The 27,741-nt window shown below is 35.0% G+C and overlaps 1 protein-coding gene and 1 long non-coding RNA gene across 2 annotated transcripts; one reads left to right on the top strand and one right to left on the bottom strand.

Moving 5' to 3' along the window:
• Positions 1 to 463: 463 nt before the first annotated feature.
• LOC124297444 (protein cueball) lies at positions 464 to 27,249 on the bottom strand. Its single transcript, XM_046748487.1, has 7 exons — positions 26,808 to 27,249; positions 13,022 to 13,237; positions 10,018 to 10,216; positions 8,051 to 8,653; positions 7,347 to 7,664; positions 6,858 to 7,143; positions 464 to 1,968 (listed from the first exon to the last, which is right to left on the bottom strand). Exons 1-7 carry the CDS (start codon positions 26,887 to 26,889, stop codon positions 1,861 to 1,863), a joined length of 1,812 nt encoding a protein of 603 aa, XP_046604443.1. The 5' UTR covers positions 26,890 to 27,249; the 3' UTR covers positions 464 to 1,860.
• Positions 18,147 to 19,914, top strand: LOC124297445 (uncharacterized). Its single transcript, XR_006906613.1, has 3 exons — positions 18,147 to 18,463; positions 18,594 to 18,893; positions 19,055 to 19,914. It is a non-coding gene; the product is annotated as an uncharacterized LOC124297445 (long non-coding RNA).
• Positions 27,250 to 27,741: the final 492 nt, after the last annotated feature.

Raw genomic sequence — 27,741 nt, 5'->3', positions numbered from 1 at the left:
TAACACATTTTTGAGTACATATTTATTTTAAGAGCAGGCCTCATGCGCTTTATGAGTTTGAAAATCTCAGAATCAGTGTAAATAGGATAATTTCGAAACAATTACGAGACGATTCTGTACGGTTTCGATGGATTTCTGCATAATGTCGAAGTGATTTCAAGGAGATTTCTATGTAATTACGAGTGATTTCCATTTCAACAGTTTTTAGTTGATGTCAGATCACTTCCAACAGATTTCATTTGGTTTCAATGGATTTCAACTGATTTTAACTGACTTTAACCTATTGAAGCTATAATTTCATAATCAGCTCAACTAAAGCGATCTCATGTATAATATAATATCACATGATTCCGGTCTTATTTCGAGCAGCTTCCAACTGATTCCAAACATACAGCTAATTTCAAATGGGAATAGCCTCTCGCTGTACATACAATATGGGTGTACGAAAGATTGTTAAAAAAAATTGTCTAGTAAACATATCTATATTTCTTTCATTATCATCTGGTACATAATTTTTGGTGTAAAACTATACATAGGTATGTATCGAGGTATGTATACCTGAGATACAGTCATGCGCGGTAATCTTGCACTCTACGCAGTACATATAAATACTACTGCAGTGAGAAAATGTGCGCATATATTGATGACTATACCGCGTAAACTTTCTCTGAAAATTATCCAGTAGTAATTAAGTAAATAAGTAAATAAGTTTAATATCTATCGAACCATGTTATTACCTAATTAAAAGCCTATCCTATATCACTCACTATTTTTATTCCTTGTGACACTTCCTTATTTCGTGTGCCCATATCAATGTACAAGATGCATGAATAGCATCTATGCTTCACACCACGATACGTTTGACTTTCGATATTGAATTTTGGAATTCTTATTATTGTTATTTGCGTTCCGGTTTCGTTCTCAACATACTTCTCTACGACTTTTGTGCAACGCACCACGATCTTATTATAAAAACCTACAAAAGTTACATCTGTAGATTTTTGTTTCAATTCGGTTGTATAATATCACATGTGCCAAGAACCTAATCTCTGATTCATTTACAAATGGTTGATTGTTCTTGGTTTCTGTTGTTTTAAATGCGAAAATTATCAAGGATGTACTTTAATTATGAGAAATCGTAGCTCAGCTTAGATTAAATTGAATTAAGAAGTAAAACCTGAAACAAAAACGACAGCTATAACTTGTAAAGCGAATGATCTCCAAGGAGAAAAAAGTTACATCAGTAATTATATTCAGATCATATAATAAGTGTGTAAATAATGTAAAGCCTAATTGTGTGTAAAACTGACTAAAATCAAATATTGAAATTATAACATTTCAATAAAGTTGACAAGTTTTTGGTCATGTCACTGATGTTCCCTTCTACTGACAAGCCCTTTACAGTAACGTAATAAAATAAGAGGGCACGGAAAGGACAGAAAAAAATCGTTTAAAAAATGTTTTCTTCTATTTGTGAATATCTTAAGAGAGGAAATATGTACATACATGACTAACAGTTATCCAAAAAAATTGCAGTCCAAGTTAGATAGACTGCAGATCATAAATTTGGAAACAGTGCACATATTTTTGTAAAGTATGCACATACTTTATCGTCTTTGCACTTACTTTGGTTAATAATCATTTAAAAGATAATATATCCTTTGCAATGACCTGATAAATGATTCCAAACTTATGCACCCTGCAATGCTGATGCGCCATACATATTAACAAACTTAACAACAATACTTAAGTTTTTTTTCAATATATGTACATATACCTATATTGAATTTTAAGACTGCACGGTCCCAAAGGAAGACCCGTGTGACATTGGCCGTCTAACGTACAATATATAAGTCTCAGCTAGCAAGAATCCGCACCCTCCATACTGTCCAGGAGCGAATTCTTCTCATCCTTTTTTGTACTCTTACTTTTAGTTGGTGTAGTTCGGAGTTTTGGTTCAAAACAAGGCTAGAAGAAAATTGAGAATACTCTTTTTAATTTAATACTGATAGAACAATACATGCAGTATACAAAACACATCAACTCCCACATAATACAGTTTATCACAAGCTCACGATAACATTACAATGGATGATAGAAAAAAACAAATAATAATGATCTGAAAATTCAAAATATAATTTGATTCTAATGAAAAGCAGTACACACAAGCTTCAGCTTTATGCTACCCCAATTAGTAATATCAATTTCAAAATATAAAAAAAATTTGTTTGACAAAATTCGGTGGATTTTTGTTAGAAATTTAGTTTTCATTGCCCAACAAAAAACCTGCCATCAACTTTCCTATGTATATTTAACACTCAAAATGAACGGACTTTTCTATATGAGGTGAACAAAACTGTCCACTCAAAATTTGTTCGGCTTCAGCTTCTTGAAGTATTTGCCAATTACGAATAATTATGCAAATACAAAAACCACTGCATACAAGAACCTATCGTTTTTAATATTTCACTAAAGGGCACTGTTCGTGCTCCCAGTAATTATGACGTAGTGTGGCATGATTTGTAACAAAAAAAGAAGTAAAAAGCATCGTATTTCTATGTACTTGGCCAAATCATAATGAAAAGACTGCAATTAAAAAAATGTTTAACTTTCTATATATGTCAAAGGATCATAAGTAATCTCATTTCATGCTAAGTCTGTATTCCACGTTAATTTAACTCGCATTTTACTGAAAAATATTATAAAATAATGTATAATTCTTTATAGAACCTTATAAACGTAAAGAACTAATTAAACAAAGGTCCTCATTAACATTTCCGATACAGCAAAAAGTAAAAGATCCACTGTCAGTTTTCACTTGATGCCATCAGTAGCACCGTGGGATAAACAAATGTGACTTGCACTCTTTTAGTTGAACGCATTCTAATGTTTTTTTTTTGGAGCTCTCATGTTGAATTTGCTGATACGCCCTTATAATAATAGGTTTGGCAGGAGTCTAAAAACAGCTGTTATGCTTTTTTATCACTAATCCTCGATATAATATTCAACATTTATTGTTAATTTTTAGAACTTTCTCATTTCCTTCTGGTAACCCATTGTGGACACGAAATTGATATCTCAAAAGCTATAAGACATCAAGATTTTTACATGTTACCCCAAAGTTGATCACTACTTTTAACATACTCTAAAAATCGACATAAATTTTTTTTGTTCACCAGAGGAAGAAGACGAAAACATGCCCCATATAAAGGTCGCACACTTGTGAAATAAATGATTATAAATCAATTAAGCAAATGCCAGCATTAAAATAATAATCTTCAACGAGAGAGTTATTGTTTTCGTTTCATCGATTTTTTGTCACAAAAGTGAAGAGATTTTTCGAGGAAAAACCTGATTCTTTTGTGCCATCGTCATAATACCATAAATTTCAAATGTCAAAAAATACGAAATTCGTTTCTAATTCATGCATCATTTATGCTTCTAAAATTTTACTCGAAAACCAAATTTTCACTATAACAGAGTTCTGAGTAAGACGGGGAAAAAGGAACAAATGTCAATTCAATTGTATAATACTTTAAATCCTAAGTTGAGTGATACCGAGATTCATTTACCCCTCAATACATTTTTCTCAGAAACTGGTATTAACCCCTTACTGCACAGAAAGCCATATTTGACTGTTTGGCTGAAGTTTCTAATTTTATTTCAGTAGTTAATACATTTTTTCTCAAAACAGACTTTGAATACTAATTGTACTATTCTTCGTCTAAAGGAATGTATTTTTTTGCTGTCTATGGTAAGTGCAAACTGTCAAACTATTTGAGTAAATGTTGAATTTTTATTCCATCTCCTTCATAATTTATGCACTAAGGGGTTGGTGAAAATTTCAGCTTTTGATAAAGCTTAACTGACTGAAACTGGAGCTGTTTCGATTCGATATCAACACTATTGACGGAATAATTTAAGGCCGGTTATCCGTGGGCAGATTTTCGTGTCCAGTACTCGGCCGGTAAGTGGGTTCGGGCGGGTCTGGACAACCTATGTGAAGTTGGCCTGCTAGCTTCAAATTTCTTGAAAAATTTGACGCCAAAATGTTGCACCCAAACTGCTCTTAACTGCTCTCTATTTTTTATTATTTGCTCCCAGACGTTTTTCGAAAAAATCGTTAAAAACGAAAATGCATTTTCGGGATTGGCCAGGTATTTCGCGGATTTTCGAAAATCGTAAAATTTCCGAAAAATATGTCCACGAAATAATTGCTTCTTACTTGCTGTTAATTGCTCCTTAACTTTTATTATTTGTTCCTACACTGTTGTCGAAAAAACCCCCAAAAAACGTTTCGGATACTTGAGGCCCATGAAATAGCGCCAAATTCAAACAAATGTTCGAAGCAAACCGGTGATTAATTGAATGAATAACGATAAGCTCTGAATTGCTCCATAATTGTACCCAATTAACTCATTATTTTTTTATATTGTTTCTACATAGTTTTCAAATAAATGAGGAAAAATCAAAAAGAGAGTTTTCGCGAGGTGAAGTATTAAATTCGATTTGATATGTCGCTTAGACTAATGAAGATATGGAAATTCTGATAATTGTTACTAATAGCTTCGGAATCACTGTTGATTAATCCGCACAAATCTCGTAATTAGCTCCATCACAGTTTACGAGAAAACTCAGAAATCCCAGAACATCTGATTTGTAGGTTATGTCGACATGTGGCGAATTCGAAATTGTATCCGAAACAAAAAAATGTTAAATCGGTCCAAGTGACAATTGCATCTGATTGCTCCTGGATTTCTTTACAATTTTCTGGGTATGATGAAGCAAATGTCAGAATTGGTAGACAGTTGTCAAGAAATCGACGAGCAATTAGAAGCCATAAGATCTTGTCCCGAATTACCATTGTTCCATGAGGTACACGTGTTCAAATTGCCGCTACTTGACACTGCACCGCGCAATGAGTTTGTGCAGTTTTTCCAGTTTTTTCAAAAACTATGAGAGAGCAAATGACAAAAGTGGTAGATAAGTGAAAAAAAAAAAAAATCGAGGAGCAATTGGAACGATTTTAACTTGGACCGAATCTGCCCTTTTTTGTTTCGGATACAATTTCGGATTCGCTGCTGGATGACATAATCTAAAAATCAGATTCTCTGGTGTTTACCAGTTTTCTCGACAATTTTTCAGGAGGTAATAACTGAATTGAAAGAGTGCTCATAAAATCGAAGAGCAATTACGAGTATATTGAAGTTGGGCGAAATTATAATTTTTTCAAAACCGACACGAGTTTGAATCTGCGGCTTCTCGAACCTCCGCTGCGCAACGAGACGATGTCGTTTTTTCCAGTTTTCTCGTAAACTATGAGGGAGAAAATTACGAGATTTGTAGAGCGATTAACAGCGATTCAGGAACAACTAGTAGCATTTATCAGATTTTCCATATCTTCATTAGTCTAAGCGACGTATCTAATCTGATTCGACCAGACTTCGCCAAGCGAAAACCGCCTGTTTGGTTTTTCCTGATTTATTTGAAAACAATGTGGAAGCAATCTGCAAAAATAATAGAACAATGGAGAGCGATTAAGGAGCAATTTGGAGCTCTTCCTATTTCGCTGAAAGAACTATCGGTTTGTTTCAAACATTTGTTTGAATTTGACGCCATTTCCTAGGCATCAAGTATCCAAAACATTTTTCTGGATTTTCTCAAAAACCGTGTAAGAGGAAATAATAAAAGTTAGGAAACAATTAAGGAGCAATTATTTGGTACACGAATTCTTCGGAAATTCCACGATTTTCGAAAATCTGCGAAACACCTGGCCGCTCCCGCCAAGGCATTTTTGTTTTTTTCTATATTTTCGAAAACCGTGTGGGAGCAAATAATAAAAAATAGAGAGGAATTAAGAGCAATTCAGAAGCAATTTTTTAGCGTAAATTTTTCTAAAAAAATTCGGCGGTCGCATGCCAACTTCACATATGTGCCTGGACTTGGTGGAAAGAATACCAGGTGTTACAATACGGGGGTCCAAATTGGACTTGGTTTGCGCATCCCACGTGATTAAGCCTTTGGCCGGACATACATATACATAGATACTGACTGCCATGTTGGATATATATATAGGTATGCTGTTAGTAATACAGTAAACTGAAACGTCGCGCGCGTAAACAACGCAATAAGAATGGATCATTCATATATGATCTCTACGAAATGATATCCTGCTATATATATTCAGTTGCATTTTTAATATACAGCACAATTAGGTGCAGATATTCAAGAAATGATGTTACCATATTTAAAAACTGCGGCTCCATTCTCACTTAACGGCTCAACCGCTCATTGGCCGGATCGGTAATATGCAGAATGGCACACCTGGTATTATTTCCACTATAGTCCTGGCGCCATATGAAACCGTATTAGCGACCGGATAGCTTCTTTATCGGTAGGAACCATTTAACAGTACGTTTAACACTCAATCCCATAAGACACACAAAACCAAACAAAAACATTAGGATAACCGTCTTTAACAGTCTTCAATCAACGTCCACAACGACAGATTATTTACGAATCGTAAATTCGTCCCAGCAATGAGTAATCTTATTTGCTATGCGGGACAGTTAATTTCGTCACAATTGATTAACCCTTTCAGTCATAGAAGCCACTATGTGGCAACCTTTGGTTTTTCTTTTTTGTCTTTTTTTTATGTTCCATGCAAATTCCTGAATTTTCCGCGAAAAAAAAAAAAAAAAAAACTGAGCGCGTGACTGAAAGAGTTAAAAATAACAAATTTTTCAAGGTATAAAAAATTAACAAAGTACAGATACATCACATCGGTTGTTCTAGTTTCAAATGCCGTATTTCCGTTTGAACCGACTCCACCATGGGTCTCAAGCAGGAATACTTACTGTTTCACATATGTTCATGTTGCAGCAGTTCTCTATAGAAATTTCGTAACTGTCGGTTGGTCCTTGGGGTCTAGATGTAAGCTGAGTTATCCCACGCTTGCCACCAACAAAACGTTTCCTGATTCTGGGCCGACGTCTGAGTTTGTGGATGTGGTAACTCAGCACACCAACGACTATTATCAGTGTTCCAATAACAGCTACAAGACTCCACATAATTATGGCGGATGATATAGGTTGTTCGGCAGAAAAGGAGAATTCTGAGAACGTCTCATTCCATTCGCCACACCTAAAAGCATGAGGGTATTCAAATTTATTTTACCGGAATTAACAAACGTAACGTGATTAGAATAACGAATAATAAAACAAACAACTGACATAACTTTCTAGTACGAAATAATTTTTAATATTTAAAAAAATAAATAATAAAACCTTTCAATCCACAATTCCAAATTATTTCAGATTTTATTTCCACACATTTTAAATGCTTACCTGCATAATGTGATGTTAATACTAGCCAATGTATTTTCTGTTTCCATACAATATCGAGAGCAAAGTTCATCTAATTCTGTAGTATATTCGCAACGAGGTCCTCGAGAATGTTCACATTTGCACAACGGCATTGCATTCGATACTGAGCAAGAACCATTGTTGAGGCAATAACCATCGCAAATATATCGCTCACATCGTTCCCCAGCATACGAACTCGGGCACTGACATTGAGGCAAGCCTTTATTGTCAAGTGTACAGTTTCCATGGATGCAATAATTATTGCATGGGGATAGTGTATCGCAATAAGCTCCGATGAATCTATAAAAGTTTCCGTAATCTAATATTACAACTATTTATTTATGTTCAGTGGTGACAAAGAGTGAATAAATCAGTTACTTGACTCTCTTTGCTCAGTATCATGACGATGACGTTAGTGTAACGTCGACGTAACGAAACATCAGGGGAAACACTATGGAAAAATCATTATTGTGCAATTTTATAATGACTTTCAAGGAGTTGACTTTGCAAAATATGAGTATATTCTGTTTTTCATGGTTTAGTAAATTTCCGGCATGCCTCAAGGTGCGAAGTAACAATTTTCCCTAAACATGCATCGTTGCAGTGTCGTTACTAACTTCATCCTCATTCACTATCAATGTAGTTACTGTAGTTAGTGATAAATTTTCAATGAAATAATATTTTACCCTTCGTTACAGAGACAAGATGAAGTTGATTCATCATAATAGCTGTTGTTTCGGCAGTTCAAGTGTATCTGGGTTGTTTCTGGAGTGTTAGTCGTTGCGTTATTATGGAACTCGACAGGAGGCGTTGTCAGCATGAGATTTTTTGTTAGTTTATCTTGTCTTCCTGATATAGCTTTACAATCAATATTTCCAGTATTCTCCCGAGTTATAACACTCTCGGCAAGAAAGAGATGCAATTTTTTGTAAGACACAACTTCGACTGGTTTATCTTGGGTGTTACGGTTCTTTCTTATCTTCCAGATTGCGTCTGATGTCCAATCCGTCCAATACACTGAGTCCTTGTCCACCGCGATATAAGCTGGTTTTTGAGAACTACCCTCCCACAATATTTCCCTTTCATTTCCATCCAAATCACTGCGCTCAATTTTATAGTCAATACCTTCTGAGTCGTCAGTCCAATACAATTTTCCACCTTCATGATCAACCGCTAAGCCGTAAACTTGATACAATTCAGTATCAACAATTACTCTCCTATCAGAACCATCCAGTTTTGATCGTTCTATGCTGTGTTTAGAGAAGTCATTGTTAGCCCAATAAATGTACCTGAAAATACAATTATAATTTTAAACAAAACGAGTTCAAAAATATTGGTATTCATAATTTCAAAGTGTAATGGGCTGACCCATTTTGAGCGACTATTTTTTCTTCAGTCTTGTATGAAAATTTGTTCGTTTTTTACAAGAGAGGAACCCTCTCCAAATTTTAAACCAATTAAAAATTTTTTAGGTGTCGTTCAAGAATTTTGCTACGTTCAAAAATGACGAGAATTTGATTTTTTTTTTTTTTATTTACAATTTTTTTTCTCGTGGGGGCAATTGCTTTGACATGTAGAAAAATTAAATAATGAAAATTTTGGCTCAAAATATGCGTTGCGGATTTCTTCCATGTTAGTACGACCCCTGAAAACCTTCCAAAAAAATATTTCCAAATTTTTTCCATAACTCCACTTTACCCTATGTATTTTTAAACCCATCTGAAAAATACCCGGAATGATTTCTATGAAACAATAAAAAAAAATATAGTGAATTTTAAATAAAACATTTTGCACGCAAGATTCAGAGTAAATGAATGTTTTTTTATGCTTTGTTATTCGATTTCCTATTTTTCAAATTGATTTTTCTATCTTGATACCTGATCCAAATCTATTATAGTATATACCGCATCGTGGATTTGGTTTCTAATTGTTCAAATTGTTTCTCTTGTCTGAAACACTAACGATTTCTTTACAATCTTTTTCCAACACATTGGATTTATAATTTTTTGTTTCTTTTCAGACCAAAACTCTCAACTCAAAAAGTGCTTGGAAAAAAAATGTATAGGGTAAAGTCGGGAGATTGAATAAGCTTGACAATTTCTTTGGAAGATTTTTGGAGATCGTAGTAACATATGAAAAATCCTTAACGCAATTAATAAATGTTATAGTCAAATGTTTACTGAATTGCCGTGGAATCGTATTATAGTACCCTTGAAGCTGAAATAACATTCGACTCACCGCGCATTTATATGAAAACTAGATGTCAGAATCATAATTACACTTACTTATAATATTATACCTACTTCAACGAATTTACTTCACTTAAAAAAAAAAAAAGAAAGAAAAAAAAAGGTCACGAACGTAAGAACGATATTAATTAGGAAATATTAATACAACAGACTGGCAACACAAATTCAGTTTACTGTTTGCTAATATTGATTGTTTCCTACTAGCTACCCCAAGTTATTTGTAGGTCCATCGAATCAAAACCGCGGTTTGCGGTGATGATCAATAGATATTTGAAAAAAATGCGTTTTCTTCATTTATTCTTATAAATACTGAAAGATATATGTGTAGGAGAAACGAACTAAAGTTAGAAATGGTAGAACGTCTCATTACGACAACGATCACTTCGGGGATTTTTTTACTCTACCTGTTACAGATATCCAGCGCTATACCGTGAGGATTGTGGTCTGTGAAATTGTGCAACCGAATCGGCGTAGGTTTAGGATTTTCTTTTGAAGGTACTTTCATTTTCATTAATGCTTTGAGTGATTGATCGGTCCAATAGAGCATTTTCTGAAGAGGGTCGAATACTATCGCCACTACTTCTGAAATCGAGGTTTCCTCAGCTGGAAAGAAAATAAACATATTGACGTTATTTTTTAATCATAAAAGTCAATTTCCCAAAGAAACACTACTATTATTATGTCCCCGGCAAGATCTTGAAGCTTATCGAGGCAAGCAGTGTTTACGCATTCCTGTGAAAATGTCGACTTTTATTTCGATTCGAATGAACGCCGATGGCTTGCTACAGGAAAATTGTGTCGAAACGGCAGTTGCACGCTCCTATGAACAGGCAACCCACCTGTCATCTAATAGTTAAGGTCATGCAGTACGTCTATCTTTACCGACGGAGCAAACTTGCCCTTTTTCTTCCTATATTAAATCAACAAAATATGAACCAAGGAACGTTCGGCCGTGCGCCCAGCTGATACTAAAAGCATCTTTTATTTACGAAATTATTATAATTCTTTGTTCTCGTCTAGCGACCTCAATATTGCATGAAAACAGCCTCATAATAGCTCATTTTACCCCTTATTCTTTCCGGAATAGCGGGAAATGTCGGCATAGTAACACGTATCAAAAGCTCACACATTTTTTTGACGAATTTCGGGATATAAGTAACTTTCTTGAATTCTTCTACGAAGGAGCGACACATCGTCGAAATTTGAACCCTCTCCGTTCGTTCGTTTATTTAATCTAGGAAGAAAAAGAGTGAGTTTGCTCGGTCAGTAAGGGTAGTAGTACTACATAACCTTGAAGTCGAACACCGACCCGCCTGCGAGCAGGCAATCCTAATGACAGCGCATTAGATTCTTGTGGAACACCTACCGGTCGAGAAGTGTTACATTCCTACACGTTCAATCCTGCACAAAATTGTACTATTTGTTAATTCGAGCTACATGTGATCGAACTACATATAATTAAAATCATACAGGAACATCCCCATACACGGTTCAGTCCTACGCAGCAGGTTTGACAGCCGTGATAAAGACAGCGTAGTTCCTGTCTTATGTGTGTGTGTAGTTTCGGATAGCAAGGGAATACAATAATTCATAAAAACTGTAGCAATGGTATGATAAAAGTCAAATTTATTCTCATAAAAAGTGGAAAAATAAGAATCTGCTTGACTGAACTCGACACAACATGTAACTGAAAATGAGTTATTCAGATTTGCACGACACAGGAATGACCGGTGTAATTTAAGTATACCAGTTATTGACATGTTTAGACCCAATTATTGCACTTTTTATTTTCCAAAATCAGAAATTGATGGTACAAATTATTAATTTCTTGATGACTAAGACCAATTGTTAGAGGGTTAGGCATTACAAATTTATTTTTTAGCAATTTTAGAACTAAGGACCGAACAGATACAACCAAAAAAGGTCAATAATTGGAACAGGTTCAATAACTTGGACACTCACCTCAGGACAGGACTGTGTATGACGATCCTTTGTGATTCGAATGATGGGTGCCTCGACACGCGTAACTTGAAATACGTATAGGACAATTTTGTGTAGGATTGACCGTGTAGGAATGAGGCATCCTCTACCGTTTAACCCATTACTCACTTATGGGTTGTCATTTGAGTTGGTAACTCGCAGGTAGGTGTATCGTTTCCACTACGGACTTATGGACATGCCGGGCCTGTGTCAAGCACGGTAGATGGTATCTATTACATACAATTCTTACTTTTTCTGAGTAATGGAATCTTTTCAAACTTTAGGCAATCATAAGGCCTATGATTTAACTAGGACCATGATAAAGCCTGCGCATACAGAAAAGACAAAGAAAAAACTTTGCCTACATGGTGTTCACGATAATTCATGTAAGAAAAGTGGTCTTTACAAGTTTTTTTTATGGCAAAGTAAAAAAAAGACATACCTTACGTTGGAGGGTGGCTTCACCCCCTTGAAGTGTTTAATAGCAAATTTAAAAAAACACGTGTCACTTAATTTTTAGTCTACTAAAACATATTACAAAAGAATTCAAATCGGAGAGATCCACCTGGGATACCTTCCTTGTCAGTAGATAGAAGCTGACAGCACCTAACTCAAAAAAGTACAGGGAGTCCAGGTCAAATGTCTACAGAGTGGAGAAATTTTGCTACTCGAGCTAACAATAAAATGGACAAGCCTTTTAAACTCACAAATCGTCTTTATTATTAAAAATGCATTGAACAAACTTCGGATATAAGTTTTTATAAAGTTGTAAACCTACTATATTGTAGAAGCATTAAAACTCAAATTTCAACATTAAAATGGTTTCAAGAATTTCGATGAATTTTCGCATTTCTGGCTCTATTTTTTGATGTTTTCATTCACCTTACCTTACTGGACTTTCTATTAAAGATCTCAGTATTTCATTTTAAAATCCGATAAGTATTTTTACAAATTGATCGACTCTTCAATTTTTAATCTAGTTGCCAATCGTGTATTGAACTTTTCAATTTCAGACTGTATGAGTTTTGAAAATATCAGATATCAAATGTGATAAACATTGCGATGCCAAGATTCGGAGAATTGAATAATTTCTTTATAGTAAGGTCCACATCAATTTATAACCTGCCATAGAAATGATAAACGTGACGTGCCAAAAAGTCGTAATTGAAAATGCAAGAAAAGAAGCAGTCATCATATCCCCATTATTTTTTGCATCAATCCGAAATGATGGCGGGCTATAAAAACCTGTGTTGATTATTTCCCAAGTCAATTTATACTTGCAGATTTTGTAGTAATGGATTCACTTCATCAGACTTCGAAGATAAAAGTTTGGGAGATTTGTCGATGTATATCATAATGGTAAATCTGTTTCACACATGGATTATACATACATGATCATTTCAAATTATCATTTTTAATCCTACTTACGTTTTAGTACAGACGATGGTACGGGAGATTTGTCGCCCAGCTTATGACTGTACATGAAAACACCTGTATTTTTGGAATCACTCATGTACACTGTTTGAGTGTCGTAATCATAGGCAAGGCCTTTCAGCGTCGCATCCTTGTCAACTGTCAAATTGAAAGTCAGCGTTCCATTTCGTGAATAAAAATCAATTCGATTACGAATTGCTACAGCGAAATCTGAAACACATAATGAAGTAAAGGTTGATACAGATGATTTTAGACATTTGAAAATAGACGAGCTCTCCGTAAGTCCTCCTCTGATCGTGAGGCCGATTTTCAAAAATACATTTAGTCAGTATTTTAGTATGGTTATATCAAAAATCGTCACCTTGAAAGCTATTATGCCTATATGTGTTGATCTGGCAATAAGTATTGTTCTTGTATTTTTCTCTCTTTGTGTATTTTATTCACAAAAATGTGTACATGCTTGTAAATTCACTTGTTACAACATTTTACTTTACAACAAACCAACTTTCAGCGTTGGGAAATTGACGGTGAAGGAGACAGGAGAAAATATCGCCAGAAATAATTCATTGCCAGTTACGTTTCAATTTTACGTGATGAATTTTCAGATTTTCATTATTACGAAAATATAATCACAGTGTTTGCTATGAGTTGGTTTCTCATTCATTAATCGGTTAAATTTTGCATTTACGTTTAAATTTTACATTTAAATGTAAAGGTAATTTAATTAGACCGATGCGCAAAGTGAAATTCTATCTGTTGTGCAAAAAAATACGTATTTTTTTTTAAGAATTTCTATAAAATATGGCCAAGTGAGAGTAAAGAATGATTGAACTTTCCCGCCTCATTGTAGATGAAATAAAAGGTTCAATTCTATTTTATCAAAGTGATCAATTCTATGATCGAAACCAATTCAGTTTCTAGACATACTCAAATTTGAAACAAAATCTATTTACCTGAATTATTAATAATTTGTACTCCATTCTTTGGAATTTCGAGTTCATCGATTTATTTAAATTTACTAGATACACTCTTTAGGAGCCGAGACAACGCAAAACAAGAGTCTTACAAGTCTAAATCTATCGCCAATGAAACCCTAAACAAATACCTAAAGTTGAATATCCTCGTTTAACATTCTATTAATAGAAATATTCCATTTTTGATTTACTAAAGATGTTGATATTGTCCATGATACCAAAGGAATTATATGGCTGTGATAATAAAAAATTTCGACCAAGATCCTCCGCTGACGATATAATGTGTATATAGTAATCCGTAACGATATTTTTTGGATATATAGCTTTCTACGAAGTAACTTTCTACATTTTTGTTGCCACATGTAAAAGTGAAAATTTTCCAAAAGATGAACATATTTCATTTGACGCAATTCGATGAATCTTTCTTCTTTCGAAATGTTGTGCAACTACAAATTCTTTATTGCAACTAACTGACCGATGGTTAGAATGAAGCTAAAACTAGCAGCCAAACGCATTGAATTTCTTTGAAAGTGGCCAACGCAGTACAGTTTTACATCTATAATGCTGAAAAAGTATTAGCTTTTCACGAAATTCCACAAGTTTCGAGTACTGAGCTTTGCAGCCTTATTTTTGAACAATAATGGCATGTTCAGCTGTTAACTCTGCCAACAACGTTAAGCTTAAGGTCACGTAGTACTCCTACTATTACCGATCGAGCAACCACGGAACGCTCGGCCGTGCGCCCAGCTGATTGTGAGAGCATCTTTTATTTACGAAATTATTGTAATTCCTAGTTCTCGTCTAACGACCTCGAGCACTGTCGAAATTTGAACCCTTTTCGTTCGTTTGATTATTTAATATAGGAAGAAAAAGGGTGAGTTTGCTTGGTCGGTAAAGATAGGAGTACTTGACCTTAACATGGTTAGATGCGAGCGAAATTAACGTCAAATTTACAAGTAGGAAGTATGTGTCTCATATATATGGTAGCAGTAAGAATTTACTTAAGAACGCCAGGTTCGATTCCGGGCTCCGTCGTTAATTTTTCGAAATCACCAATTTTTCGAATTTACATTCTTTCAACAATATTCTTCTCGTAAAAAAATGATTTGCACATCCGCATATCATTCATTAGAGGGCTTTGCTTGTCTTACGTGGCTTCTCATCGGAAACAAGAATTCAAAAGGGTAAACACAACATCTACACATTATAGTCCTCCGTATACACAGTGCTTGGACAGGAGAAACTTCTTATTCACACATAAACCGGGCACAGGAAAACAAATTCGAACTCACTGGTGATGAGAGAAATTAACGACAACAGAGTCAGGGCGGCTAGGTGGTCTAGTGGAGCAAGGCTCCGGTCAAGCATCTCTAGACGCCAGGTTCGATTCCTGGCTCCGTCGTTAATCTTTCGAATTCACCAATTTTTCGAATTTACATTCTTTCAGTAAGAATTTACATTTGCAACAGCCAGTTATGATAACAAGCCAGTATGTCGTCAATACGTTTTTTCGTGCTTATACCTCTGGATCATAATATTACATGACAACGACAAAATTTGTAATAGGTAACAACATGTTCACGAATAAGCGAGATTTTAAAAAACTGTAAACATCAATATCGGATAATAAAGTGAAGTTTGTAAAAAGGCTAAATTCAAACTGCTGCAAATAAAAAAATATTCGAAGAATAATTACAGAGAAACAGCATCGGACAATCTGAGGAGGGGGGAGGGGGGGCTCACCCTACAAATATACTGATAAGTAGTAATGGCCGTCGAAGCTTTCAAATTTATTTCGTAATGCTGTCAGATCAACCAAATAGCGTACACTATAGCTCTCTCACAATAAAAGAAAAGTTCAAGTATAGTCGATTTTTAAACTTGGAGAGAAAATGAGATATTAAAAATCTAGAACTCCTGATTGTATAAAATGGTACTTATACTGAATTTACAGACCAAATTGCAGCAAAAAATATTGAAAATTGTGGAATTTATTCACTTTGAAACGCAGCTTCGAAAGAATCAAATTTATCAAAAATAAATGGGAATAAAGTATATATTTTAAACTGTATAACTTCAGCGACTTTCGATATTTTTGGAGTAATTTATTGTGTAGATTCAATATACCACTCTGACAATCAAATAGCCCAGATTTTGGATACCACATTTTCCCTCAAAGTTAAAAAATTGAGGAGACTCAAGTTTTTTTTTTTTTTTTTTTTTATTTTTAGGGGAGCTATAGTACATGTTATTTGGTTGATCTAACAGTATTTAAAAAGAAATTGGCAAGCTTCGTTGGCCATTAGTTCTTACAGATACGTTTGAGGGTTAAGACCCCCTTAAATTAGAAAAGTCACGTAAAACGTTAAGGAAATGAATAAAAATTATACGTAATATTATATGTCGTACATGTAACCTTCAATTCTATTCGTTTTCTAGATAAAAACTGTTCTATATACATAGTAATTAATATCCTAAAAGTAATTGAAAGTAACTATTATTATATAATATGGGATCAATGGGATCTGATTTTGAGTGAAGATTTGGAAAAAAAATAATGCATAATTATAAACATAGAAAATAAAAGAAATGTGGTCAAAATTATTTGTTGGTCATCCCTTTCGAATCGTTATCTACAAAATTCAGTTGCACTAAAAAAACAAACTAAATTTTAGGAAGAAAATAAAAATAGATTTCCGTTCTGCGGAATCTGCAGAGAATATACGGTATTTTCGTCAAAACTGAACTTTAGCAGAGATAATTTCCCATAGAAGATGTAATCTTTCTTTTAATTTGAACGCTTTTACATCAAAACGCTTTTTTTATTTCTTCTCACAAGTTACATTTAAGTGTGAAAATCGTTGAATAATGTCGAAATTGCTTACACACATAGAAATAACAACATTTTTCTTCTCAAAGATCGACAGAGTCAAATGCGTAATATTTTACAGATCAACACTATTTCTTATCACGCAGGCTAAGATGCGAGAATAGCAGACATATCGATTTCTCAATATTGGATTACTGATTGAGAATTCGTGGAATACCCAACGTATATCATGGATAAACGGGATCATGCTCTTTACGTCTCGGAAATTGAGAGAAAAATTCCATATGTCTTAATTGAAGCTATTGATTTGAATATAATAAAACAGTGCTATGGCTGTGATTAATCCATTTGCTCTTTATTACATCTATGTAGTCGAAAAAAAGTACCTTGTATCAAAAAGAAGAATGTTCTAGAATATTTTAAACACAAAAAACGCTTCGTCAGTCAACATACAAAGTCGATGCACTGTAGAAATTTAAGTCAATTATATATTCATAAGAGTATTAATTTAATAAATGACTCACACAGGTGCAAATGTTTTAAAAATGTTTACATGCGTGTAAAAATGTTTTAGGCACGTTTCACAAAATGTAGCTGAAATATGTATTCAACGTTTTAGAGACAATATTTCGTTCAACTCTTTTATACAGGAATTTTTTTTTCTGTCCAACTAATTTTTCTGCCACTCGCAATCTTTGACTTTGAAAATTTTATAGCGGATTACTAATTAGCGACCCAAAAAACCGTAAGATATGAAATGTTACGGTCAAAAAGCATATTTTTGATTTTTCCTCCACCATATCGGATCCCCCATCTAGAATTTTAAAACTTGGATATCAGATTCATAGTAAGCGGCCCCAAAAATCCCTATAAAAATTTCATAGCCAGAGCGATATTTGTCATTTTGTGGGCTACCACATTGGATCCGCCATTTTGAATTTCGAAATTTCGAAATTCCTCATCAGCAGCCTCGAAAAGCTTCCGTGTACCAAGTTTTATCCAAGTCAAGTAACTTTGGATTTTAGTCCATCATTTTGAATTTTAAAAAACGCTTCTCGAATTCGTTTTCAGCAGCCCTCAAAACATAAAAATATACACCAAAATATCGGTATGTTTACTCCGAATTTCACTAGGACTGATTTTTTTTTTGGAAAAATAGCATTTATATAACACGAGCATGTTTACACATTTTTCCGTGCACAAAGTACCCGTTTCTCTGACGGTGGAGTGAGCTGCGAATGCGCATGCACGGAGTACTGAAACGACCACTTTTCACTCCTAGGACTTTAAAGCGGTTCAGTACTGCGTGCATGCGCTGTCGCGAACAACTCTGACATTACCAGACCCTAACCTCAATTTTCTCAAAAAATCGTGAAAAAAACGCGTAACATACTATTATTATATAAAAAATCGTGTGCAACAAGGAGGCAACGGTCTTTTCTCCTGGTGTATTTGCAATATTCGCCTTGAGCTCACCCACGACTCGTATTGCAAAGTTACGCTCAGCACGAAAAGACCGAGTTTGCCTCTTTGTTACACAGTACGTTATTTTCATGTTATTTTTAATGCTTCATTTGTTCACAAGAATAAGACGTGTATGATAAGCGGTTTTCGGGAGTCACACATTGTTAGGTTCGTCTCTGAGTATCATATGAAAACTTATGCAAAAATATCCTACAAGTGAGATTTTAGAGTTAAACTGTGTCAGACATATTTTACTCTGAAATCTCACAAGATGTTTAAGCCCGTCTGTTATTGGAAGGCGCGAACTCTTTGGTATCCGACAATCAGCCGAATCGAGCATCAGGAATTACCGCCCAACATTTAATCAACTGCAACGTAACGCTTTGCTGTGAAAGTTGGGGCCGTTGGGACCAACGGGGGAGAAACGAGGACCCCGTGTTTTTCGCATTTATTAATTTGCCAGTGGCTATGGCTCATTTTCATCCCACAGAGCTTGAGGTGTAAGACAACTCTGGAATTTGCAAAATATCGATCATGTGTAGAATATTTACCTAAAATTTAAAGTATCACGAATAATACGAGGCAATAAAGGAACAACGTATGTATATATTCCAGGAATCACTGATTGAAAGTATCTTCGATACATTACCCAAAATTTAGTGTACCTACAACTTTGAAACAAATTCATTAATTTTTTAACTAACCATTTTCAAGCACAATGTAGACTTTATTGTTTACAATCATTTTTTTAAATTCTAGATTGAAGCAGGAAGAGAAGAGAAAGCAGGAGGCTAGCAGTCGCAGTAGAAACACCAGCATTCGTACGGGGGACAAGGGAAACTGACGAAAACATTGTCTGGGTGTAGCCGGACTCGAGCTCAAATCACCGAACACCAATTCGGCGCCTGAACGGGGTGACCCGTCTTACACTTTTGCAAGTTGCCGTTCAGAATCTCATTGACAGGCCAGGGGCTCGAACCCGAGTCCTCCCGCTCCGTAGTTCCAAATGCTAGCACTTGGACTAGCACTACAAGCGCAGCTAACGATAAATATTTTGAAAATCGCCAATCGGGTACTTGTCAGAATAGCAGACGTTCATGAATTATCTTGTTGTTAGGATTTTACCAAAGGGGCAACTTCAGTGTGGTTTGGCACACAATAGATAATCTCGAGATATGTGAATATCGTCTTGGAATATGTGCATACAGGGAGTCTGGTGAAAGTGCAAAGCCATGCGCCATTGCCAACACCAAGGCCAACACATGCACAAGTTTTACGTGAGCCGAACACAGCGGACAAATGGTGCACTGCGAAAAAAAGTTATCGAACCAAACAACTAATTGTTTTTTATTTCCAGATTATTTGGTTCAAACAATTTCTCACTCAGGACAACCACTTTTTAATTGAAACTGATAAACATATTGATGCATTCATTTGAATGTTATATGCTTTCGAGTTTAATGTACTTCAAACAAGTACATATTTATTTCCCAGGATTAAACTGGAAATTTCGGAACGACAAGTTCGCTTGAATCAACAAACCTTATTTAATTCGTAAAAGAATAGTACTTTAACCGCTGAACACATCGGTTCGCTGAAATATTAACACTCAAATATTAAAGGAATCATTGAATTACGTAAATACAATTTTTATCCAAAACGGAGTTGTGATTTTAGTTATTTCTGTACAAAGCCATATCTTCTTTGATCGGAAGAATATCCCATCGGTCCTTCTAAACATTTGAGTGAAGAGAAAATTTGTTTTACATGAAGCATGCAGCGCTTGGATAAAAATATCAAACCACAAGAGTAACTCAGTGAGTTATGTCGCTCAATCTCTACTTAATTCATTTAAATTATTTTTTATTGATCCTAAAAACGAATTTTTTAAGTTAAAAACTACATAAATTGTCGTTTTGAATAAATGTACTCTCAGGACTATACAAACGCATGGATTATTATGATAAATTGATATTTATCAAATCCAATAACGTTTTTTTCTCAGTGAAAAAAAGTGTTTACAAACTCTATACATTATAGATTTGTCCCCCCACTCCCCAACCCGGCTGCGCTTTCGGCGCGCAGGAAAAGGGTGAGCTTGCTCGGTCGGTAAACGTAGGAGTACTGCAATACTTTAAATAAACCTATTCTACTAAATACAATTAGCTTTATCAGTGTTTGCATATGAAGAAAATCTGAATAGTGCGCTATCACCATTCATAAGAATAACCGGTTAATATGCATTTTCAATTCCAGCCCGATCAACTGACATCATCATCAACGATGTTCTGCCTGCTTCTATCAGACGCGTACGAGGAACTTAGCGAAGCTAGCGTTACCAACTACTACTCGCAAATTGTCTGAATTACAATTTGCCCCTTGATCTGGTACAGAATATTATGTCTTTAGATAGTATATGGTTACTCATAGAACTTAGAAACGTGGAGTGGCTAATTCCTTTGATATTTTACGTCGTAGATTGCGCTGTAAAAGATAAGACAAAATATCGAGCAAAATATACAGGGCACTTTCTCAACAAGGACGCAACAGTACAAGAGGGGAAGCGAATTTCGAGGAATCAGAGCCCCCCCCCCCCCCCCATTACCTTTGCGCAAGCGTCACATCACGAAAAAGTCGAAAACTCTCTCATTGTCAGTAAGGCCGACCTCTCATACACGCGCGGATACATTGTTTACACCGGTTAGACTCCCATTTCATTTTATTTTAGCCTGGGAAAGTGCTTCTGTGTCAATATTTCATTAACACATCCGTTTCGTTTTTGTATACGTAATTATTCATGTAAACGTTTTACATGAAAGATTGTGTGTTTAAATGGGAATAAGTTTGTTTATATGGTAATAGAAATGACAGAACCATTGCATTTGCTGCACGTCCTTATTGAGAGAGAGTTGTACTTCATAGATAAATTTGGGCCGGGGAGTAGAGGATAGCAACCGAGTACGAAGCATAGACTTACAGAGAAGTCTTATGGTACGAAGGCGAGGAAGCGGCCCTATTGAGAGACTGCACTGTATACGGTTTTCTTCTCCTGGAACCGTACTTATACGAAAAACATATTCAATAATTCATTTGAATAGGTTTCACGGTTATACGTCACTTTGTTTCAAATTAAAAATTTCAATTTAATATTTGTTTTCAACGTTCTTCCGTAATGGAAGTTTCACTTCCATTTGACGTTTTTGTATTTAACTGTAAGTTTTTCCCCTTCTTCAAGTTCTTTTTGTTATGTTCGTATGATTATAATCTGAAATAATTTTTTTCGTAATAAATTATAGTTATTTCTGAGGAGGGCCCCCCTCAGGGCCGAAACGTCAAATAATTGATTTGACTATATTTGACCTATGACACCGAAAATTTTCCACACATTAATGAGATAAGGTCGAGAAAAATTTCAACAAAAATTTTTACATAGAGTGACACATTGATATTTTCGAAAAAATGTATCTTATTATAGAGCTGAACTCTGTATGTGACCCCAATTCTTTCTACTTTTATCAGTATTCGATGATGCAGTACTTTATGCTAAACCACAAATTCTTCATTCATTTCCCAAAACACCAAAGTAAGTGTCTACAAAAATGTTTCATTCCTGTACAAAAATAATGATAAACTAATCAAATCTATCTTATTGTTCAGCTGATTATAACATTTGCTAAGACGAAAAATTGATCATCAACTGATGCAATTGATACACTTGTAATGGGTTTCAACAGAGGTTTGGAAGATAAGATATAAAAGTAATACACCAAATTTTCAGTTGGCCGTACTTGGTGGGCCAGTAATTAATTGTAGATATTTATGCATAAAAACAGAATAAAAGAAAAACGTGTTTAAATTGATGTTATATAGTGTTTTTTTAGAAATGCCCGCGAAGTACGACCAACTAAACATTTGGAGTTTGACTCTTTTCAACCTTTCCAAAATCTCTCATAAAATCCTTTACATGTGCAATATGAATAGCATCAATTAATTAGAAATTTTCCATCCAAGCAAATATTATAATCGGCTTGACAATAATCTTGATTTCAATAGTTTTTGTAGATACCTGCTTTTTTATTTTTGGTAACGAATAAAGATCTTTTGGTATATTGTAAAATATTGGGACGAAGGTATTGGAATCATATGATGGCCTCATTGTTAGTCCTGAAAATTCGGGGTTCAGATGAAAATCATATACATATTTTTATCAAGATAATCAAAGGTATTACACGTGAAGAAAAAACTTGTTTTCTCCGCAAAGTAATATATTAACGAATAGAAAGTTTTCGTCTCTGGAGCACCTGATGTAAGAATGTATGTAGATGAATGTTTACATGTTGGAATCTTACGCTTCTGATGGGAAGCACGCAAGACGGTCAAAGCTGTCTGATCAACGATATGCGGATGTGCAGTATCATTAGTTACGAGAAAATTCATTGTTGGATTTCTATTCACACATACAAAGCACAAGAAAACAAATTTGAACTTACTGGTCATGAGAGGAATTAACGACAACAGAGTTAGGGCTGCTAGGTGGTCTAGTGGAGTAAGGCTCCGGTCAACCATCGCTAGATATACCAGGTTCGATTCCTGGCTACGTCGTTAATTTTTCGAAATCACCAGTTTTTCAAAGTAATATATTAACATTCGAAAGCTCTCTGAATAACTTCTCCAATATTTTTTTTTGTGAAAATATACGATTGCAGTAGAAGAAAATGGTATGCTTACTGTTGACAATATTTCTTCTTTTCACCGTTAGGCATCCTAATGCTTTGAGTCGTAGTGGTAAGTATCCTTACCACCTATTTTATATCCATTTTTGTATATTTAAGAACTTTTCAAAATATTTTTTTGCTATTTCTGATAGCATACTAATAGGTTTTCAAAATCCGGAAGTAATTGTTGCAATATAATCGAAATTATTATTGTTACCAACAAATTGATTGACAAAAAAAAAAAATGAAAATTGAAGAAATAATTAATTTTTGATAAACTTACCCCTCCACGAATATACATGTTTCACATAAATTATATGTTTTTAGAGTCGCAGATTAAGAATCTGATATCAGATTGCAAAAATTCAAGATAGCGGATCCAATATGACGGATGAAAATTTCAAATTTGATCGAATCCGGTCAATGCCTACTCTGTGCAGTGGTTTGCGGGGTCGCTGATTGAATTCTTGAATTCTTTATCTTGAACTTTTTAAATCTGATTTCAGATCCGTAATCAGCGACCTCGAGAACCCCTGCACAGAGTTTTTTAATCGAATTCGATCAAATCAAAATTTTTGTTCACCATATTGGATCCGCCAGCTTGAATTTTTTTAAGGTAATTTCAGATTTGTAATCAGCGACCTCGAAAACCAGTGCATAGAATTTTTCGACGGGATTTGATTTAATTTGAAATATTCGTCCACCATATTGGATCCACCATCTTGAATTTTTTAATTCGGATTTCAGATTCGTAATCAGCCACGCCAATAACCATCGAATACAATCTTGTTATAAAAATTGTCAGCACAATAACGAGGGATTCAAAGGGTTAAGTTTATAAGGTTGAAATTGTTTTGAAATTTATGACCGGAATTGGGATTGAAATGAAAGTCTGAAAATAATCATAGGTGCTGATTTGAATGGATACCAAAATGTGAAGAAAAGTTAACGCAATAAGAAATGGTCAAGATCAATCGTATGTAGAGTTGGCATGGAATGTCCCATATATATGTAAGCTTAATGTGGTTATTCAATACCCTGATACACATAGGGTATACTCCTTTACTGGGTTTCATATAAATAAATAGACGTTCTACTGGGTTTCGAACTTCCTGATTGGCCGAAGAATGATTGGGATTGTAGTGCATTATCTCTCCAGTTGCGCTGGATTGTCGGTAAGCTCGGTTTCACTGAAAGAAAATTTTCAGTAACGGCAGCTCATTTCGGAATACATTTCAGATGCGAGAATACAAACTGAAGTTACGTGAGCACTCGCGAGCGATCTATCCTTATAACTTGGGCCAACATACGCAAGCGCATACTATTCAAACGAACCAGGCTAAAGTTTGTAACGTTGATGATGCATCTTCGAAAAAAATCGTTATTTTGCAACTTTAGGATTACTTGAAATTTAGTAAACTGTTGATACAGCATCAACAAACTCAGATATTGTAAAATTCACTTATTCAGGTGTTCTAAAGGTGCAAAATAGTAATTTTTGTTTCAACGTTTCGATACCTTAACGTTATTAACTTCAGCCTCGTTTAAACCATGTCTTCGCATGGGATTCAAAAGCGTCATTTTTAAACTTGATTCACTGTAGTAGGTATCATTCATGAACAACTGAATAAGTATGTATAAGTCTTTTGTCAATTCTTACCATCGAGTTAGTGGAATTTATTTTTTGTAATAGCGCAGTCAGCCGATATATTTTAATGCATATCATATAACAGCGTGTATAATGCAAGGTGTTTAACCTATGAGGCCTAAGATTTTATTAGAGGATCCAACTTCGTTTCTTAAGCAAAATTCAGCCAGTTGCTTATCAGTTATTAACTCTCAGAATGAAAAAACTACCTTTTTTGACCTTTATCGATAATTAGATCGTATTTAGTATTATCCGTGAATAAAAGGCAAGTTCACACATTTTTTTTCCTCATAAATAATTCGTCCATCAAAATATCTACACACGTGATTAACCCAATTAGTAGAAAAAGCTCACTGTACAGGCCATTTTCGTTTCCTCCGCAAAGACCACAGTATAATCAGATTTCACTGGCGGTTTTTAGAGTTATCAAGGTGGCAATTCCAAGGAAAAAATAAAATGACCTGTACAATCCACGATGTATATATTACATATGTAGTCATTCGGTCACAGGTATATGTATAATACATAATTCATATTGCATTCATTTTAAGCAGATATTAGTATTGTTATTATTATAGGCATTTGTGTTGTATTAGTGTGTTATATGTTCCGGCACATTTGCAAAAGAAAAAAGGATTGCCAATATTTAAAAGGGATTTTTTGCAGTTTATATAATGACTATGTGATATTTATTCAGTTTTTACAACTAACGATAATTTCATCTTTCCCTCGTAGTTTATGGTGTTACACATCTAAATAAGAGGCACATACATTCATATCGATCAAAACTTGAAAAATTTCTTACCACTCGGACCGCACAAAATGTAAATTACGCATTGAAGTGAACTTGATCATGTATCTATATATGCGCGCAATCTATATCTATATATATATATATATATATATATATATATATATATATATATATATATATATACATATATATATCGATGGTAAACGCTAGTGAATTATTCAGCGATTTTATTTTTCTTTACAATGTCAATTTCCGTTGCATCAATTCTAAGTTGCGCGCAGGTTGAAGAATCAGCTAATAGTGAAAATAAATTTCTTTAGCATTAATTCTTATCGTTCTGATTCAATTCTCTCCGTGTATTCTGCGGTTAGTGTTGCACGTAATACATAACAAGATAGGTAATAATCTACAAGGCTGAAGTTAGTAACGTTAATGTATCGAAAAGATGAAACAAAAAATTATTATTTCGCACGTTTGGAATAACTGAAGAAGTTGAAATTACAAAATCTGAGTTTGGTGATGCTGTATTAACGCTTTGCTAAATTTCAGGTTATTCGTTGCGAAACAACGACTTTGTCTAAAGATGCATCATTACAATAACGTTAAAAACTTCAGCCCGATAAAAATCTCCCATAATAAACACGAATGAATGAAGAAATGGTGAGCTTTTGCGTTTTAGGAAATAACAACGATACAATATTATGTGTACAAATTTCGCGTACACACATACTGATTACACGTACTATTTACGAAATCGGATTCTATTCGGCTCATTTATCAAGTCTGTTTATACACCGATTATCACGGGTTAAGATATTACGAAGTAAATCCATAATCTACACAAAGGTTACGTCGTTGGGACTCATTTCTTATATTACGTAATGAAACAGTTAAACATAAAAAGGAGAGAAAAAGAATGTCCCACTCGGCCGGCTAATAATTATCTATGAACGAACGTATTGCAATATTGATTGGAAATACAGATTACGTGACGACATGTGTTTTTTTTTTTATCGCACGATAACGAATGCCGCCGCTTGAGCACAGGTATATTGGTATATGAGGTTGAAACTTTCAAATTTCGAGTCACGTCAGAGTTCGGTGCACTAATTCGCACCAATCCTTTGGCATTGCATCTATAAATAATTTTAACCGTCGAACAGTCGAATACCGGGTAACTACGTAATGACAACCGTTAGAATTTCTATCACGATAGACTAGCCAGTGTTTTTTTAATCATTTTCACACATTATTTGAAGCTAAACCATATACAACGTGTACGTGACCGCCGGGACGGTACGAATGGCCACTTTCGGCTTACGCCTGTGTGAGATGCAAGGTGCGTATTCGTATTTCGGCAAATTGACTGAGTGTGTGAAACGACCATTCACTTACCCCAGGATTGAGCATCCATAGAAACAACCAAAAATCCGGACACTAAGGCTAGTGTCAGAAGAAACGTGTCACGAGATACCATACTATTTCATATATCGATTAGTTTAAAATGAAAACAATGATACCGACTTGAATGAAATTAAATTAAAAAAACACACGAAACAGTTATGCGGTAATCACGAATAACGATGTAGACACGCGCACTCGACAGGTAACACAGAGCACGCGGCGTGACTTCGCCCGAACAGAGTGCAAAATCGCTCTGTATTCCGGGCGGACTTTTCAAGCATGTGTAGATCCTTCTGCTACACAATAGTAACGGATCATTTACTGGCCGGAGCAGACCAATTCGGCAGTCAACAGCGCCACGGCTCTCGCGGTCTGAGGCTGATTTTGAGTAGAACTTTGGGTTAGGTCGGCCTGCGCGGCGATAGTATCCGCGTAGATACGCAGAGGCGCTGTTGCTTGCAAAAGAACGTAACAATCGGCGACAATAAAACAGCTTTATACCTCTGCGCATACATGCGGACATCCTGTGTAGAATGAGGTAGTATGGTGTACAGGGTCATCCAAATGTCGTTCGAGGTCCTGCTCTTGTTTTACGGAAGCAGCGAGACTCTTTCGAGACCTCGAGTAGGCGCCGATATGTGCGTTTCATCCTCGGCTATAATACTTGTAGGAAATACTTATGTCAGAGCTAATGACAACACGTGCACATGCTTAACTCAACCCAAATTTGGAACGGAGCTCGGATCACACGCGTGAAGATGATTCACCTAATTAAAATCGTACAATTATGCAATCACCTTCACGTGTTCATTACACGATAAGTCAACTTTCGGGGATGCGTTCGCTCTTCAATTCGTCAGTATAATACATAATATTATTGTAAGATTTGTAAGTACAACTATCAACAATACGGTTCGAGGGCACA

This window comes from Neodiprion virginianus, chromosome 2, assembly GCF_021901495.1.
Source record: "Neodiprion virginianus isolate iyNeoVirg1 chromosome 2, iyNeoVirg1.1, whole genome shotgun sequence".
Taxonomy (NCBI): domain Eukaryota; kingdom Metazoa; phylum Arthropoda; class Insecta; order Hymenoptera; family Diprionidae; genus Neodiprion; species Neodiprion virginianus.
Note: the sequence above shows the minus strand (reverse complement) of the source record. Positions and strands in the feature narration are given on the sequence as shown.